At 42.5% G+C, this 17,407-nt stretch overlaps 1 protein-coding gene across 1 annotated transcript in view; it reads right to left on the reverse strand.

Moving 5' to 3' along the window:
* Nucleotides 1-1,375: 1,375 nt before the first annotated feature.
* BRCA2 (BRCA2 DNA repair associated) overlaps nucleotides 1,376-17,407 on the reverse strand; it is a 56,665-nt gene continuing 40,633 nt past the window's right edge. Inside the window, exons 20-28 of the mRNA XM_040979886.1 lie at nucleotides 17,097-17,252; nucleotides 16,850-16,994; nucleotides 12,845-12,966; nucleotides 8,897-9,095; nucleotides 8,358-8,521; nucleotides 8,127-8,265; nucleotides 5,080-5,324; nucleotides 3,465-3,599; nucleotides 1,376-2,056 (exon numbers count right to left, since the gene is read on the reverse strand). Coding sequence (XP_040835820.1) covers nucleotides 1,376-2,056; nucleotides 3,465-3,599; nucleotides 5,080-5,324; nucleotides 8,127-8,265; nucleotides 8,358-8,521; nucleotides 8,897-9,095; nucleotides 12,845-12,966; nucleotides 16,850-16,994; nucleotides 17,097-17,252 — 1,986 coding nt within the window. The remainder of the gene's footprint in view (nucleotides 2,057-3,464; nucleotides 3,600-5,079; nucleotides 5,325-8,126; nucleotides 8,266-8,357; nucleotides 8,522-8,896; nucleotides 9,096-12,844; nucleotides 12,967-16,849; nucleotides 16,995-17,096; nucleotides 17,253-17,407) is intronic.

Raw genomic sequence — 17,407 nt, forward strand, 5'->3', positions numbered from 1 at the left:
AGGCCTACAGGTCCGGTGCGATGGCGCAGTGGTTAAGGTCCTCGCCTTGCACGCTCGGGATCCCATATGGGCGCTGGTTCTAATCCCGGCGGCCCCGCTTCCCTTCCAGCTCCCTGCTTGTGGCCTGGGAAAGCAGTCAAGGACGGCCCAAAGCTTTGGGACCCTGCACTCATGTGGGAGACCAGGAAAAGTCTCCGGGCTCCTGGCTTCAGAATCAGCTCAGCTCTGGCCATTGTGGCCACTTGGGGAGTGAATCAGCAGATCGAAAATCTTTCTCTGTTTCTCCTCCTCTCTGTCAACCTACGTTTCCAATAAAATCTAAATAACAATTTTTTTTTGGTGAATTAAGTGATTTTTCTTTTTCTTTTTTTTTTTAAGATTTATTTTTATTGCAAAGTCAGATATACAGAGAGGAGAGACAGAGAGGAAGATCTTCTGTCCGATAATTCACTCCCCAAGTGAGCACAACCGCCATTACTGTGCCAATCCGAAGCCAGGAGCCTCTTCCAGGTCTCCCACATGTTTGCAGGCTCAAGGCTTTGGGCCGTCCTCGACTGCTTTCCCAGGCCACAAGCAGGGAGCTGGATGGGAAGTGGAGCTGCCGGGATTAGAACCGGCGCCCATATGGGATCCCGGGGGCACGTTCAAGACGAGGACTTTAGCTGCTAGGCCACTGTGCCAGGCCGGAACAAGTGATTTTTCATGCTACTACCTCCTAGTTAGAACTGGCTTATCCCTTTCTTTAGAAAGCACGAGAAAGTAGATACCCAGAGATTCATTTGCATGTGTCCTTGGGGGGAGGTTTCAAAGACAGCAGCGCTGAGGCCTGTCTTAGTGCCAATTTGGTAGCAAGCATCTCTATGAAACCTCCTCTGATTTAGCATGTTGAATTTTTAACTGAAAAAATTTCAGAGCTCACAGGCTGGAATCATCAAAGGGAATTGGCCCGATGCTCTGTTGCTCACGCTGACTTGAGGATGAACTAGTTACAGGACGACACTAGCGCTGTCCCATGCTTCCTGCAGACGCGCGAGGGACAGCAGTGACTCCTCTGCAAGGCAGGAACCAGGAGGGACCATCGGAGGCCAAACGCCTACACAGAGACGCCCTTAATCAGTGAGCACAATTTAAAAGAATATGTTTATTTAACTTGCAAAATAATATTTACAGTGATCACCATAATTATTTAAAGATTTTTCTTCTTGATTAGTTAATAAATACACAGTTTTAAGGCATACAACAGAAGTAAAAGTATACCAATAATAATTGGTTGGGAGCATCCTTATATATAAAAAATCCAGGTAAATTTGAGACTGCAAATCCTGTTGGGCAAAGATGTGCAGTGTGCGACTGTTTGTCTTACAGGAGGGCGGGGTTAAGAATCAGTAGGTGGTTTACTGTCATTTTGGTCTTGGTCACCTTGACAATCGTTGAGGTTCTGCCGCCTTTGTAATCTTCTGGATGTATTTTTTCTCATGCTTGTGTCCTTCCGGACAGTCTCACTTTCTTCTCTGGCGGCCTGGCGGAGCTCCTGTGCTTTGCTCAGAGCTGCAGCAGAGTGCCTGTTTGGGGCTGGAGAATCTTTTGCAAGGGCGGTGTCAGTCCTGCTGGGGTCATTGCCAGGCTGGTGTTCTGCTGCAGCGGACCTCAGGGCTTGGGTGTTTATCAGGGCAAGTTCTTCATCAGCTATTGAATCGCTGTCCAAAGGGGAAATGGCCCTGAATTTCTGCAGCGGAGTCACCTGGGGAGAACCGGGCTCCCTGCGCGGCGCAGGTGCCTCGGGCCCCGAGCCACATCTGCGCGGGGGCTGGAACGCCTTCTGTGCGGCTGGTGAGACAAACGCACACAGGGGGCTAACCGGCGGAGGTGGAGGCAGTCTGCTCAGGAAATCCAAGGCTCTTCTTCTTCTGCAGGTTTTTGGGTCTTCAGCCTCCTTTTCCCCTTTACAGAAAGATTTTGAAGTCACTTGGGCAGGCACAGGTGTGGCAACTGACTTCCCTTTTGGCGTACAGAGTGACAAAGGACTCTGATAAATTATTTCACTAACAGAAGGCATCTAAAAAAAAAAGTTAAAATTCCCATCATAATGAAGTGCTAATATCTAAAACAAAACAAAACTTTTCATTAGGCACACATGCATCATAAACACTTTATTTGCTAACAGGGTAGACGATTTCAAGAACCAATTATATATTCCTATCTTAGAAGGAAATAATTTTGCATAACAGAATATAAAAAAATGACACAAAAGGCTGGGCGTCATGGCACAGCACACTATGCTACCTCTTGGGATATCAGCATTCCATAAGGGGGTTCCTGGCTAGAGTCCTGGCTACACCACACTTCAGATCTGGCGTCTTGCCAGTGTGCTTGGGATGTGGCAGGCAACGGCTTAAGCATCTAAAGTCTTGTTATGTGCACCCCGAGACCTGGACAGAACCCCTGGCTTTGGTTTCTCCTAACATGGCTGATGCATGCATCTGGGGGTCAATCGGCAGACCAAAGCCATCTCTCTATTCTTTTCTGTTTCTCTCCCTCTTTGTCATCCCGCCTTTCAAGTAAATAAGTAAAACTTCAAAAGATTTAGCTGAAAGGCAGAGGGAGAGGCAAATCTTCCATCTACTGGTTCCCGTCCCAGGCGGCTGCAGAGGCCGGGCCAGGCCAAGGCAGGAGCGTCACCTGGGTCTCCTGCGTTCCCAGGGACCTCAGTGGGGATGTGGACTGGAAGCAGAGCAGCCAGGACATGAACTGGTGCCTATCAAGGATGCTCGTGTCACAGGCTTAGCCAGTTATGCCACATCACTTGTCCCTAAATAAAGAAACCTAAAACCTAAATAAACAAATACATAGAAGCAATGAAAAGAAAGGATGATGAAGGGTAATTACAGTAAAAGACAAAAAAGAAGCCACTATGCTTCATATTTCCATTACTAACAGGTTAAAAAGGGAGTCATATTTTAAGAACACGTTGCCTAGGTGCTAACACTCTTCTAGCTTCCCGTGCTTAGGCAACAGCTTGCCTTCTCCGCATGGGTAAAACGGGTGTGAGAGCCTTATCTCGTCGGACTGCTGCGACGGGTGCATGAGTAGATACACTTAGTTGTGTAGCCCACCTAACAGTCTTCCACTGACCTGTATCATCTGTGATTTAATTAGTTAAATTGACCTTGGAAAGAACAAATTGCAAGGGATGGTTCCAGAAAAAATTAAGAGGCTTTCCACTCACATGTATTTGGTATGCTGAAATACAGGTGCCTATTTATGCAGCTACCCCCAGAGTTACACATTCTTATTGCAATAATTCCTAAGTAAGCTACGCCTATGGGACCTGGTAACAGGCACCTAGTTTCTAAGTAAGTTTGAATACATTTTACGTTGTTTACTAAGTATTTGCCAGAAAACACTGTTGCTTCCACAGGATAGCTACCAGAGCGCTTAGAATAACATTACCCATGGTAACTTACCACAGGCTTACTTCCGGCACTGAGGACCGTCTGAGCAGCGGATGGCTCTTTAGCTGGCGTAGAACACTTGGGGTCATTTGCACTAAGTATATGCACAAGCTTCTCTTCTGCCTCAGTGCAAAATATATCAATATTCTAAGAAAACACATTGAAAAAAAACTCTCTTACAATCTGCAAACCTGCACGTTTTCAGAAAACATTGCCTTTAAAACCAGAAATCAAAATGAGACACTCATAATTTTGGCAGCAGCTGTCAGACATGCTGATGCCAGCCGACTAGTGATTTGTGGGAACTAGATGTTGGGAGGGGAGCAGGGCAGACTGGTAGGAGGGCAGGGAGGGAAACAGCTGGGTGCAAGATCCTGCTAGGCGTTTGGTTGACTCAAGATCAGGAGTCAGAAGCCCAGAGCTCCTCCAAAAGCTGTGACATCTGTAAAAATCTTCCTGAGGTCAGTAGAACTACAGAATCACTTCAGCTGTCTCATGTGTGTCCCAAGAATTAAATGGAACAGTATGCAGTTTAAATGGCATGAAACTCTTATTTGAGAAGTCACAACTGGTCAAATAGCAGCAATTTCAAATGGCTTTGCCAAATTCGGCATAATGGGGCCCAGTGCAATGATCAAGTTGGTTAATCCTCCCTGTGCAAAGTGCCAGGATCCTATAACTATATAAAGAGAGGGCCAGAGCAAAGCCTTTCATTTGCTGGTTCACTCCCAAGAGGGCCACAATGGCCAGCTAACTCCAGGGGCTTCATTCCAGGCCTAATTAACCAGGACCTGGACCAGAAGCGGGACAGGTGGGACAAGAACTGGTATCCACATGAGATGCCCATGTTGCAGCTGGTGGATTTTCTTGATATGCCACAGAGTTCACCCCCAAATATTATCTTTACAAAAGACGCTTAATTAAAAAAAAAGTTAATTAATTTGGGTGATAGAGCGCGTGAGAGTAGGTGCTTTTCTGCTGGCTGCCTCGCTCTGCTGAAGGAAGGAGACAGACACTCGGCCCTGACCTCCAAGGCGGGGCAGGAGGCCAGCTACTCGCACCATCACTGCTTCCGGCCTTCCTTTGTAGGAAACTGGACTTGAGCCAGAGGCCGGAATGTTGGACTAGGCACCCTGATACTAGATTTGGGTACCTTAACCACCAGCCTAAATACTGGTCCCTAAAAATATTACTTATGAAAACTTTAAATAACACACATTTCAAACATTAAACTACCAAATGAAAATGCTCATCTTTGTGCATTTATCTCTAGCTATGAGTACATGAAGTCCAAAGTTTTTGTGGGAGGCAGCACTACACAACAGTTTTTTATAGAACTGTTGAATCAGATGGGACAGGCGTACGCAGCCTGACACAGAGTAAGCCTTCAGTGGCCGTCAGCCAAGGTTAGTGATCTCCAGCTCGCCTACATGGTCTACACATCTCTGAACATCCTTTTCACAGGGTCTCTTAACTTCATTTCAAACCACACTCTTCCCCCTGGTAGCTGTGACGCTCCTGTATCTCCGTGGACAAGGAGTGCATTTCGAGACTGTGTTACCCATTGCTTCAACTATCCAACTTCCGTAGATGCCACATACACACATCTCAATAGCAGTAATTTTACCTCAATAGTATTTTTCATTTTGTTGAATGTCTCCTGAAAATGGGCCTCTTTTGGACTGGCAGAAAATGCAGACATTTCTCTAGCAAATAAAGTAGGAATTCCTGGTTTGGATTCTGGTTGCCATTGGAGATTGCTTGCAGCAATTAATACACACGGTTTAATAACATCTTCATTAATATCTACCCAAAACTTTATTGCCAATAAGTTATGATATTCATCTGATAAATATACCAAAGGAGCACGACCTAGGATAAAAAAAATCACCATTATATGTGTTAGATAAGTTTAAAACTGTAAGAAACCTCTAATACACTGCCTTATTTTATCAGACACTAATGGTAAAAACAAATCAAAATGGTAGATTAAGTTCAGCATTAGCAAGACGACCTGTTACTTCTGATGCAAACACTTCAACACCAAGACATTCTGTAACCAAGGCTACAGGGAGGCAGCTCTGCTCATACCGTGCAAGGACAGATCGGTAAATCCTGCAGCAAAACACCTGCTCAGGTTTCACACAGCTGCACACATTGCCTTTCTACCCAGCAACCTGTGCCTAGTTCTCCACTCAATGCAGACCTGTGACAGTAGCAAAGCGCACACGCACAAGGTTCATGAGAACATCTGGGAACATCTGGGACTACTCACAGCTATGAAATACAGGAAGCACTTATGTCAGTGCACACAACAGGAGTGGAAGGCTAAGGCAGAGCACATCCTTATAAACACTGTACATGTGGCTGCGCTGAACACTATGGGAAATCTCCATGAAACTGACTTCCTGGACAAAGCGTTAAGCAAAATACCGACCAACTAATCATAACAACAACAAAAACAGCACAAATGAAACACTAGAGTATGCTGCTCTTCATTATAGAAAGGAGATATGAGAAAATATGCACCGCTCAGTTCACTTAAACAGAAGAAATATAGGTGACCTAAGTCAGAGTCAAGGGATGAGCACAGGCGAGGAAGGGGGCGTGTCAAGCCACACTGATATTGCACATTCTCTGCATACGCTGCCAAACAAAGCAGCAACCAACCACGACAGAGCAATCGAAAACACAATACAAACACTTCCTGGAACTCAAAGTGAGCAAAATGTTACAAAAAATATTTCATTAACCCACAATCATGAATTAGTGTCACAATCATGAAAAAGAAAAAATATGAGAAGACTATAACTTGCTGAAGATTGTAGGAGTCTATGGAAAGAAATGACTGGACGCAAATGGCATTCTGGTTAGGACCCTGGAAGAGAGAAATAAAAAGTGTACAAAGCTTCTAACTCAAATAACTTCAATGTCTCCAAATGCATAACACTGCACGAATGTTACTATCCTGATTCTGTAATTGTAAGAACTGCAGGAATGTAGGCCCACCTAGCAGCAACTCAGCTGCTGTGCCACATGCCTGTTTCCCAGCCCTACCACGAAGCAGTTCCTTTCATCCTTGGCTTCCTGCTTCTCTCCCTCTATGTCGGAGCAGTCCTCTGCTTCTTTCACTGGCTTCTTCACATGTCCCCTGCTTTGGAACATCAAACTCCTAGGACCAGGCGTTGGATCTCTCCTCGTGTGGATGTTCTGCTCTTGTCCCCTAACCGCACGCAGTCTATGAAATGACAGTCACCTATAGGTCGATGACTTCCTCTGCCCTGAACGTTTCCCTAAATAACCACCTAGCCATCTCTACTGGGATGCCTGACAAACACTGGAAATTGTCCCAAACCAAGCTCCTGACCTTTCCCACAGCCCCGCTTTCCTTCCAGTCTTCCCCTTTCAGTAATGGCTAGATGCTCAGATCATCCCTGTAATTTTCCTCCACTTTCAGAATACAATCAGAACCCTATCATTTCTTGCTATTTCTGTTGTTTCTATCTAGTTCATGATCACCTGCTTAACTTCTTGTAATAGTCTCTAATGCTTTCTCCCCTGGACCCTCACACCCACTATGGCCTAGTCTCAATGTGTCAGCCTCAGCGATCTTGTGAAAACCTACTTGGAACATTCTGGCTTCTTAGCAATCTCAGAGCAAAAGTGAAAACCCAGACAAGGATTCCCGCATCAATGGTCCTTCACTGCCGCTCTCCCCGGCTGTGTAACTTCAGCCTCTGCTCGTGCTAACCAGCACCACGCAGCATCCTTTATGATCATCTGGAACATTCTTTCCCAGATGTCTCACTCGGCCTCATTCCCTCCATTGCTTCTTGTCTCACTCAAGTGAGGTCCCTTTCTACCTCAATGACAACCTTTCCTCCAGCACTGCTCTCCCTTCCCTACTTAATCTCTCCTCTTAGCACTCACTAAGACAAATTTTATTAGTGTTCTTGATCACCTGCCCCCACCCACACCACGTAGGCTCCACGAGTGTGGGGAGTGTTGGTTGCTACTTGCTGTGCACCCAGAACTTAAGGCCAACCATAAAATAGTCTCTCAATAAATTCTGAGTGATTAGAGGCATAAATGTTTCTCACTTTCTAACAATACAATGAATGGAGTCACCCAAGTACGGCCAAGATGAAAACCGTCGTAACCAAGGTAAGAAAAGATCTACAGGGCCTGCCGCAGTGTCTAGTGGCTAACGTCCTTGCCTTGCATGCCCAGGATCCCATATGGGCACCAGTTCTATTCCTGGCAGCCCTGTTTCCTATCCAGCTCCCTGCTTGTGGCCTGGGAAAGCAGTCAAAGATGGCCCAAAGCCCTGGAACCCTGCACCAATGTGGGAGACCAGGAGGAGGCACCTGATTCCTGGCTTTGGATCAGTTCAGTTCTGGCAATTGTGGCTGCTTGGGGAGTGAATCACTGGATGCCATAATATGCCATAAAATAGTTTTGCAATTCAGTAAATTCTAAGAAGTACAGAAAGGAGAGTTGAGTTGTTACCATGGAATAATGTAGAGCTGTTTATCAGTGAGCACTGGCAATAACAGCAGCCTATTCCAAGTCAGTAGTCACTAAACCTGCCAGTTGGTTGCTTCAACCAGAGTTTAAAACAATGGTTTTCAAAACAACCAATAAAAAGTGACTATGAAACACACTGTGTGTTACCTGTTTTTTTCACAACAGAAACGACAAGTCCTATCAGGTCCACCTCAGAGCAGGGAGGCTGAAAGTCCGGGTCTGACAGTCTGCTGAAGTGAAGCAGCTCTCTCGGCTGGAAAACCTGGAGTAGGACTTCACCTGAAGCCTAAGAGGACAGGAGCAAACATTCAGCGTGTGCAGGTTCCATACACTAATGTGCATTATCAAAGCGGAAACACTGCAATGAAGGGTCCATACCGAGAGCTCTTGGTACTGAGTGTTTTTGGTAGCTGCTAGCTGCACGTGAGCTTTTTCATATCTGCTTTTAGATTTTGATGCTGTGAGATGATAGATTTTATATCTCTTTCCTTCTGTTAACAGGGAATATAAATCTGAGGATGGACGCCAGATACTCAGCAGAACTGTTAAGAGGAAAATGAACAAGACACAATGACAATGAATTGTTAAAATTCTTGTTTAAAAGTGAACATAGGTAACAATAAAAATCTAAGGAGGACATTACAAGGTGAGCATGTCTAATTTGAAAATACAAAATCCAAAACGTCTCATATTTCAGAGCTCGTGGGTTTTGAGGTTCTGGCCCAGGGATGCTCGCTAAGCAAATACTCCACAGCCGGAAGCCCCCGGCCCCAAAGGTCAGTCACACACTCAGCCCCCGGCCCCTTGCGCACTGCTCATCCATTTTGCACCTGTAATATCTTTTTTTTAAACCTGATTTTTATGTTTCATTAATAAGATTATCTAACTTAAAACTGACGAAATGACTACATACTGACCTGAATTTTTTTCCTTTTTGTCATAGGTGATGATTCGCAATTTCCACACAGCTGTAACATCCCTTGACAAGCCACATTCCCCTTGTCCAGCAGATTCCATAGCTTTTCTGAATTCCAACTGGATCTGGGCTTGTTTCTTATCATTTAACATTTGTCTGTGATGACTCAATGCTCTTATTTGCTCTTCACTGAAATAACTCTATGATCATTTAAGATATCAGAATAAAAAGTAAAACAAGATTCCAGTATGCTAATTGGATCATTTGAGATGGAAATAAAATCCAACAGTATTTAGCTTATCTTAAGGATGCAGAATAATATATTCAGTTAATTACATAATATTCTCAGATACTCCAAGTTGCTTATTAACCTCATGACAAATTTCCCTAGAGCAAAATAAATTTCTATTTATCAATCTATTTTAATAATCATAATCATCACCATCTACATCATAAACAGCTTACATGAATACGCCCTGTTTGAGAAGTGGATCTTGATTAATTTCCTTAACCATCAGAGTGAACCTATGAGGTAGATACTATTACTGCTTCTGTGTTACAGATGATGAAACTGAGGCACATAGAAAAAAATTACCTGCCAATCCATACAGAGGTTGGCTCAAGAACCTTCATTCCCAGCCCTGGGTGTATAATTTCATTAACTCTTTAGAACAGTAGAAACAATTTACAACACTTGTGTAGAATAAACACTTCTATCAACTCTTTAGTAACTTCTATTGGGGCTGGTGTCGTGGCTCAGTATGCTAATCTACCTTTGCGGCACTGGCACCCCATATGGGATTTCTCATCCAGCTCCATGCTTATGGCCTTGGAAAGCAGCGGACAGTGGCCTAAATCTCTGGAACACTGCGTCCATGTGGGAAATCTGGAAGAAGCTCCTGGCTCCTGGCTTTGGATGGGCTCAGCTCTGGCTGTTGCAGCTATTTGGGGAGAACCAGAGAATCAGAGATCTTTTCTGTCTGTCTATTCTCCTCTCTGTAAAATCTGCCTTTCAAATAAAAATTAAAAAAATCCTAAAAAATTAAACTTGTTCATTCATCACACACACACACACACACTCTCTCTCTCTCTCTCTCTTCCTCCCTCCTTCCCCACCCCCTCTCCACTGGCTTGTGCATTAACTCTCCAGTAACAGGCTGAGCTGAAGCTGGGCACTCAATCTAGGCTGTCCACACAAAGTGGTAGGAACTTAATCAACTGAGCCATCACCTGCTACCTGCCCAGCTTTTTACTGGGAGAAGTAAAGAGTCAAGAGGCAGGAATGAAACCAGGAACTTGGATCAGGGAATGCATGTCCTAACTGCTCAGTTAAATGTCTGCTCTAGCACTTCCGTCTTTGCCTCTACAGTTTCCCAGTCATTTCAAACTGCTGCCTGTACCTCTTGGGAGTCTTGGCCAATAAAACTAAAATGCAAGTGAATAAATAGTCAAATACAACAAACAGAAATAGAATATGCACATAAAACTTTCTAGATTGCTATTGCCTTTGACACTTTAATCCTAAGCCATACTTTAAGGGAGAACATACAATGTCTGTGCCCTTTACAAGCCTTTTTAAACATTCAGAAATTAGTTCAACTGAGAGGGAATGAATCAATGTTCCATCCAATAGCTTACTTTCCAAATGCCCCTAACAGCCAGAGCTGGGTTAAGCCAAGTCCGAGAGCCAAGAACTCTGACTGGGCTCCTGAGGGGCAGAGATTCAAGCACTTAATCCACTGCCTGCCTCCCAGGGCGTCAATACTGAAAGCAGACAGAGGGCGTCAAAGCAGGATTCATGGCAGCTGCTTCACTCAGCATACAATGCCTGACCCAAACATGGCTAGCTCAGATATCGATGGCTCTTCTTCCCTGGCAATCAGGCAACTTTATGCAATTCCAAACTCATACGAGTTGTGTATTGATGACCTGGCTTTATTTATTTATTAATTAATTTTTAAGATGACCTGCTTTTAGGTTTTTCTCCTTGACAAAAGATGGGAAATGGGACTTAAAGAGATAAGGCAAAACCAGATCCAGAATTTAGTCCTTCAACTCTTAATCTTCCCCCTTATTCTCTTCTTATATTAATGATGTTATCAAGACAGTCTACACATAAAATACAAATATTGCTAAACTTTGTAGATGAAATTAGAGCTATCTTCATGCTGCTTCACAGAATGAACAAACTTCAATACATGCAGTGGTATAGGAGACACAGCAAATAATTTTCCAGGGAAACAACCATGTGTTAGCTTTAAAACTGGTGTCACTTCTCACCAGAATTCAAGTTGTGAAACTTAAGAATGTAAGAGAATTCTGTTGAGAGCAGCAGTGCTCAACTGTTTACATAATACTGTTTATTTTGTAATTCCACTCCGTAAGAAACTTAAGGCTACATTCATGAGACCCACCAAGCTAGCAAGTAAATAAAACTAATCAATAATCAACCAGCAATTTTCCTAAAATATTTTCACCCCCTCCCTGTATAGCAGACTAACCTTAGAATCTGCATCAGTTATTTAAAAAATTTAGGTGTTCTTATGGTTTAGGAGGTGGTTTATCTTTTTTTTTTCTTTTTAAACATTTATTTATGTGAAAAGCAGATTTACAGAGGGAAGAAGAGACAGAGAAGAAATCTTTACGCCGTTGGTTCATTCCCCAAATGAACTGCAATGGCTGCAATGGTCTGAGCTGAGACAATCTGAAACCAGCAGCCAGTTCCGTAAGCAGGAAATTGGAAAGGAAGTGGAGCAGCTAGGACAAGAAGTGCAGCACCCGGACATGAACCAGAGCCCAAATGGAATGATGGGGTTATTGGAAGGAAATCAGCCTGCTGCCCAACCGTGCCAGTCACTGGAGCTGGCATATGTTAATACATAGAGGTATATTCAAACTGCAGTGAACAGTGTTGGCATGGCATTTTATACATACATACATATATATGTTAAAGATTTATTTATTTTTATTGGAAAGTCAGATTTTACAGAGTGAAGGAGAAACAGAGACAAAGATCTTTCATCTGCTGGTTCACTCCCCAAGTAGCTGCAATGGTTGGTGCTGAGTCAATCAGAAGCCAGGAGCCAGTAGCTTCTTCCGGATCTCCCGCATGGGTACTGGGTCCCAAGGCTTTGGGCCGTTCTTGACTGCATTTCCAGGCCATAAGCAGGGAGCTAGAAGGATGTAGAGCAGCCGGGACATGAACCGGCGCTCACATGGGATCCTGGGTGTACAAGGTGAGGACTTTAGCCACTAGCTGGCTCTATTGACATGGCATATACATTATGTAATTTAACCCTAAAACAGCAAATTTCACAGCTATTTTAGTCCCAATTTGTTTTGCTAACAAATGGTAGAGCCATGATTCTAAAGTTTATATTCTTTTTATGTGAAAGGCAGAGATGATAAGCTAGAGCTGGGAGCTTCTTCTAGGTCTCCCATGAAGGTGCAGGGTCCTAAGGACCTGAGCTGTCCTCCATTGCTTTCCCAGGCCAGGGAAGTGGAGCAGCCAGGTCTAGAACAAGTGCCCCAGTGGAGCGCTGGCACTGCAAGTGGAAGACTGACTGTAAACCACTCAGCTGGACTTGATGATGCCATCTCTAACAGCTGAGTGCTCTGGACACATTTCTGCCTATGCCTTTAAGAGAGAGGATTATGAAACTGACACTACACAGTATCTGAGAAAGAACCAGAACATGGAAACTGACACTGCTCTGAAAATACCTGTTCTTTCTAAAAATCAGCATAATAGATGCAATTTTGGAACTTTTCTATTCTCCACTTGGTAAAGAATAAAAAATGTGTCCCACCTGTTTGACATTATTATTGAGGTCTCAAGAAAAGTTTGTATCCCCTTCAAGGCCAGAGATTCAGTTCAGTTCAGTTTCCCACCTCAGAAGATGAAGATGGAGATGAAGATGAAGGGGGACGCCTGCCCTCCTGCTCTCACCTCGAGCTCGCGTGGGTCTGCTGCGCTCTTCATCGCCTCATAGAGCTCTGCCCCGTCTTGCAAAGCACGGACTTGCTGTTGGGTTAGTGCCCGAGCCGCTACACACTGTCTGGCCGTGCTTTCTAGGAAAAAAGCAGCATTGCTGGTTAGCTAAATAGTAACATTTAAGAATGAAAACTAGAGATCCAAGCAGTAAACACCCAAAGAAGGCAGATCTAAAAACATGAAATTGGAAAACCTACATACCAGACCTATCAGAGGCAGGGCAAGATAATGGTTGAGTAAGACACTCCAGTGCCCTGAGACACCTGTCTGAACAGCCATTCTCACTCCCAGTCACCTTCCCAAGAGGCAAAGAGCCAAGGGAGAGACAACTGTGACTTGTAGTATAGCACCAGAACAAACACACTGGCGAAGGCAGGAAAGAAGAGCTGCTGAGTGACTCCTCCCAGCTCCAAGCAGCACAGCTTGGGGAGACACCTCAGTCTGCAGGAGGGAAATCAAATGAAGTCCAGACTTCAGACTTGATATTTAGCATTGGCTTTTATGTTCATCAGAGTGAAAGTGAGAGGATGGCAAAAGACACTCCACACAAATGGAAGCCAAAAGTGAGCATGAGTAACAAAGATTAAACAAAAAAGAAGACGAAAAATCAAACCAAACCAAAACAACAAAGTCACGATACAATTATCAAGGGATCAATAAGCATGATTATAAATATCTATGTATCCAATTATCTAAAGGGACAGAGAAGCCCCAATACAATAGTACAAGAAGACTTCAACAACCCTCTTTCATCAATAAACAGATCATCCAAGTAAAAAAAAAAAAAAACAAAACCGGGCCCGGCTCGGTGGCTCAAGTGGTTAAGGTCCTCGCCTTGCACGCCCGGGATCCCACATGGGTGCCGGTTCTAATCCCGGCAGCCCCACTTCCCATCCAGCTCCCTGCGTGTGGCCCGGGAAAGCAGTCGAGGACGGCCCAAAGCTTTGGGACCCTGCACCCACGTGGGAGACCCAGAAGAGGCTCCTGGCTTCAGATAGGCATAGCATCGGCCGTTGCGCTCACTTAGGGAGTGAATCATCGGATGGAAGATCTTCCTCTCTGTCTCTCCTCTCTGTATATCCGCCTTTCCAATAAGAAAATAATTAAAAAAAAAAAAACCAAAACCAAAAAAATCAACAAAGAAACATCAGGGTTAAATTATGCAATAAACCATACACCAAATGCACCTAAGAGACATTTACTATCTGTTTCATCCAGCACCGACAGCTTGTTTTCATTAATACATGGAATACTGTCTAGCACAGATTACAGACAAAATAATTCTCAACAAATTGAAAAAAAGTCATGTCATTCTTCTTCTGATTGCAACGGAATAAAACCAAAACAACCCTCTAGAAATTGTACAAATACGAGGAGACTGGATAATATTCTCCAGAATAAACAGGGGGTCACTGAAAAACTCATTAGAGAAATTTAAAAATTCCTTTAAATGTATGAAAATTTAAGTACAACATATGATACTTATGGGATACAACAACTTTGGAAGCAATAATTATTAAGAGGAAAATTAATATCTGTAGTGCCTCCAAAACAGGGGGAAATCATATAAAAAAATAACCCAGTAGTGCAGCTCCAGTGCCTTCAAAAGCAAGAGACCAAACTCACACAGGTAGTAAAAGGTTAATAAACATTAGAGCAAAGACAAATGAAACAGAAATGAAAAGAACAATGACATTAGGCTTGTTTAAAAAGATAAAGTTGGTAAACTTTTGCTTACACTTACTAAGAAGTAACAGGGATGACTCACACGCATGAAATCAGAGATAAAAAGAGATCCTACACTTGATATCACAAATACAAAGTATCATTAGGGAACATTCTGAATAATGTACACACTAAATAAACTGGGAAGCCTGGAATAAATAAGTAAATTTCTATATATATAACTTAGGACAATTGAGCCACAAAGACACAGAAAACCCAAACAAATCAATAATGAGAATTGGAACTGAATAAGCAAATCATCCTTTGACAAAGAGCCCAGTATCAAATGGCTTTACTGCTGAATTCAACAAAACTTCTAAAGTAACACCAGTTCGCAAAGTGCTTTTTAAAATGTTAAAGGGAGGGGAGTTTTCAGAAATCCACAAGGCTCTCACTACCTTGATTCCAAAACCAGACAGGGAAGCAGCAATAACAGAAAAATATACATCAATATCCCAGATAAACAGACACACAAATTTCCAACCAAATAAAAATAAAATCCAATTGCACATTGAAAATACTTAAAGTTAGGTGGTTCTTATCCCGGGAATGAAGTAATATATGGAAATCAAGATATCTAATACATCACAACACAATGAAGAATAAATAACACAAAGTCACTTCACCAGGTGCAGAAAAGCCATTTCAATAAATTTCAACACTGGTTCTTCATAAAAACTTTGAATAAATTAGGCATAGAAGAACACACTTCAGCACAACAGAAGTGACACATGACAAACCCAGAGGCAACATTCTATTGAACAGGGAAGAAAATTCTGTTTAGCAGGTCTGGAAGCAGACAGGCACTCCCTATTAATCCAATGCAGTACTAGAAGGGTGGTCACTGTGGCACAGGGGGGTAAGCTACTGGGGATGCCCACATCCAAATCAAAGCACCTGGACTTCCGCTATCCACGTGGGAGACACAGGATGAAGTTCAGCCAGACCAATTACACAAGAGAAAGAACTAAAGATACACAAATAGGAAAAAAGGAAGTCAAATTATTCCTATTTGAAGATAGTGCATTTTCTACAAAAAGAGCCCTAAAATTCTGCCAAGAAACTATTAGAACAGACAGATTATAATTTGGCAGAATACAAAACCAACACACAAAAATCAGTATCTTTTTATACATATAACAAACTCATTTCAAAGAAATGGTAGGAATGACTCTATCCAAATAGCTATAAAAATAATATACCTTAGAATAAATTTAACCCAGCATATGAAAAATTTCTACAGTGAGTATTATAAAACACTGATGAAAGACACTAAAGGCACATAAACACACAGAAATGACCTCTCACGTTCGTGAAGTGTAAGAATTAATATTGTTAACATGCCCATATTACCCAAACTGATTTAGATTCAATGATATCTCCATAAAAACGACAACAACAAAATTAATTTCTTCCCCAAGCTAGAAAAGTTTATCCTAAAATTGATATGGAATCTCTAAAGACCCTGAATAGCCAAAGCAATCCTGAACAAAAAGAACAAAGATGAAGATAACACCGTGTCTGATTTTAAGGTACTCTACCAAACTGCAATAGCCCAGTTGGGGCTGGTGTAATTTGCAAACAGAAAGAGCAAGTGATAATTTTAAGCAAATATCATAAGTTCAATCTTTGCACAGACTTAACAGAAAATGAAATCAAGTAACACAAGCAAATTCTGGGGAAATACAGGAAAACAAATTCTGCAGTAACAAAAAAGGTAGATTAGAGAAAGCAAAATTTATGTCCTTTAAAGCATTCACTTGTTGAATTTGATACCACAAGTTATAGGCTCTAGTACAAGGTTCAATAACATGACAACTAGCAGCATAACGAGAAAAATGTAAGAGTAAGAAGAACGCCACATGTGTCAGGGGAAAAGATGACCATCCTCGCCTGTGTTGCTGTTCCCCCTCAATTACCAAGAAAGGAGACAAGCACCGCAGCTTAGCTGCGAGTTCACTCAGGGCTTCTGCTTAAGCATGTAACTCTTTACTGCCTAAGACAAAAAAAAAAAATGGTATCTGAAGGCTCAATGTGTTGGATAGACATGAAAATGTGAAGTTAGTTCAATGTTTATCTGTGTAAAAAGAATTTTTAAAAATCAGAAAAGTTCAGATTCTGAATCAGAAAGATATCTTAATTTTTACTAAAGATAGAAGATTTTCCTGTTTCAAAAAATGTTACATTAGGAGCCTCTCACACTTTTTTCTGATACAACAAAATAGCTTATTTTACCTTCATGCTCTTCAAACTCTGCTTGAATTTTAGCGAATAAGGCTTCCAATTTCTTTTGTTGGACCTCTGCATATTTAGCTGCCTCCTTTTCTTCCTCTCTCTCATTGCGAAATACGTACAGTCCGGAAGATGTCTTCTCCATCCACTGTAAATCAGGTATTTTATCAAAAATCGATTCAAACTTGTTCTATCAAAAAATCCCGTTAAAAATACAGAGGTTTGTGGCTAATTTTGCCACTCGTCATACCTGTACAGGGTATGTCCGCTGGATAACCACATCGACGCAGGCAACACCTCCTCCGTCACTGAACAGTGACGACAAAGGCAGAGGAAATGGCCGAGGGTCGGGAAAGAACCCGAGCTTCGTGTGCCAGCACGCAGGCCGAGTACTGTTAGCGGAAACCTGCAGAGTAATGAAGAAATCAATTCAGAAGCTAAGTTTATACCCAATTCTACTACAGATCTGATGAGTACTTTTATTTATTTTTTTTAGGTCTATTTTCGAAATATTTACTTCCAAATGTTTCATTAAAAATAAACAAGAATGTGAATAAACAG

The sequence above is a fragment of the Ochotona curzoniae genome, unplaced genomic scaffold, assembly GCF_017591425.1.
Source record: "Ochotona curzoniae isolate NIBS_2020 unplaced genomic scaffold, NIBS_Ocur_1.0 contig_3332, whole genome shotgun sequence".
Taxonomy (NCBI): domain Eukaryota; kingdom Metazoa; phylum Chordata; class Mammalia; order Lagomorpha; family Ochotonidae; genus Ochotona; species Ochotona curzoniae.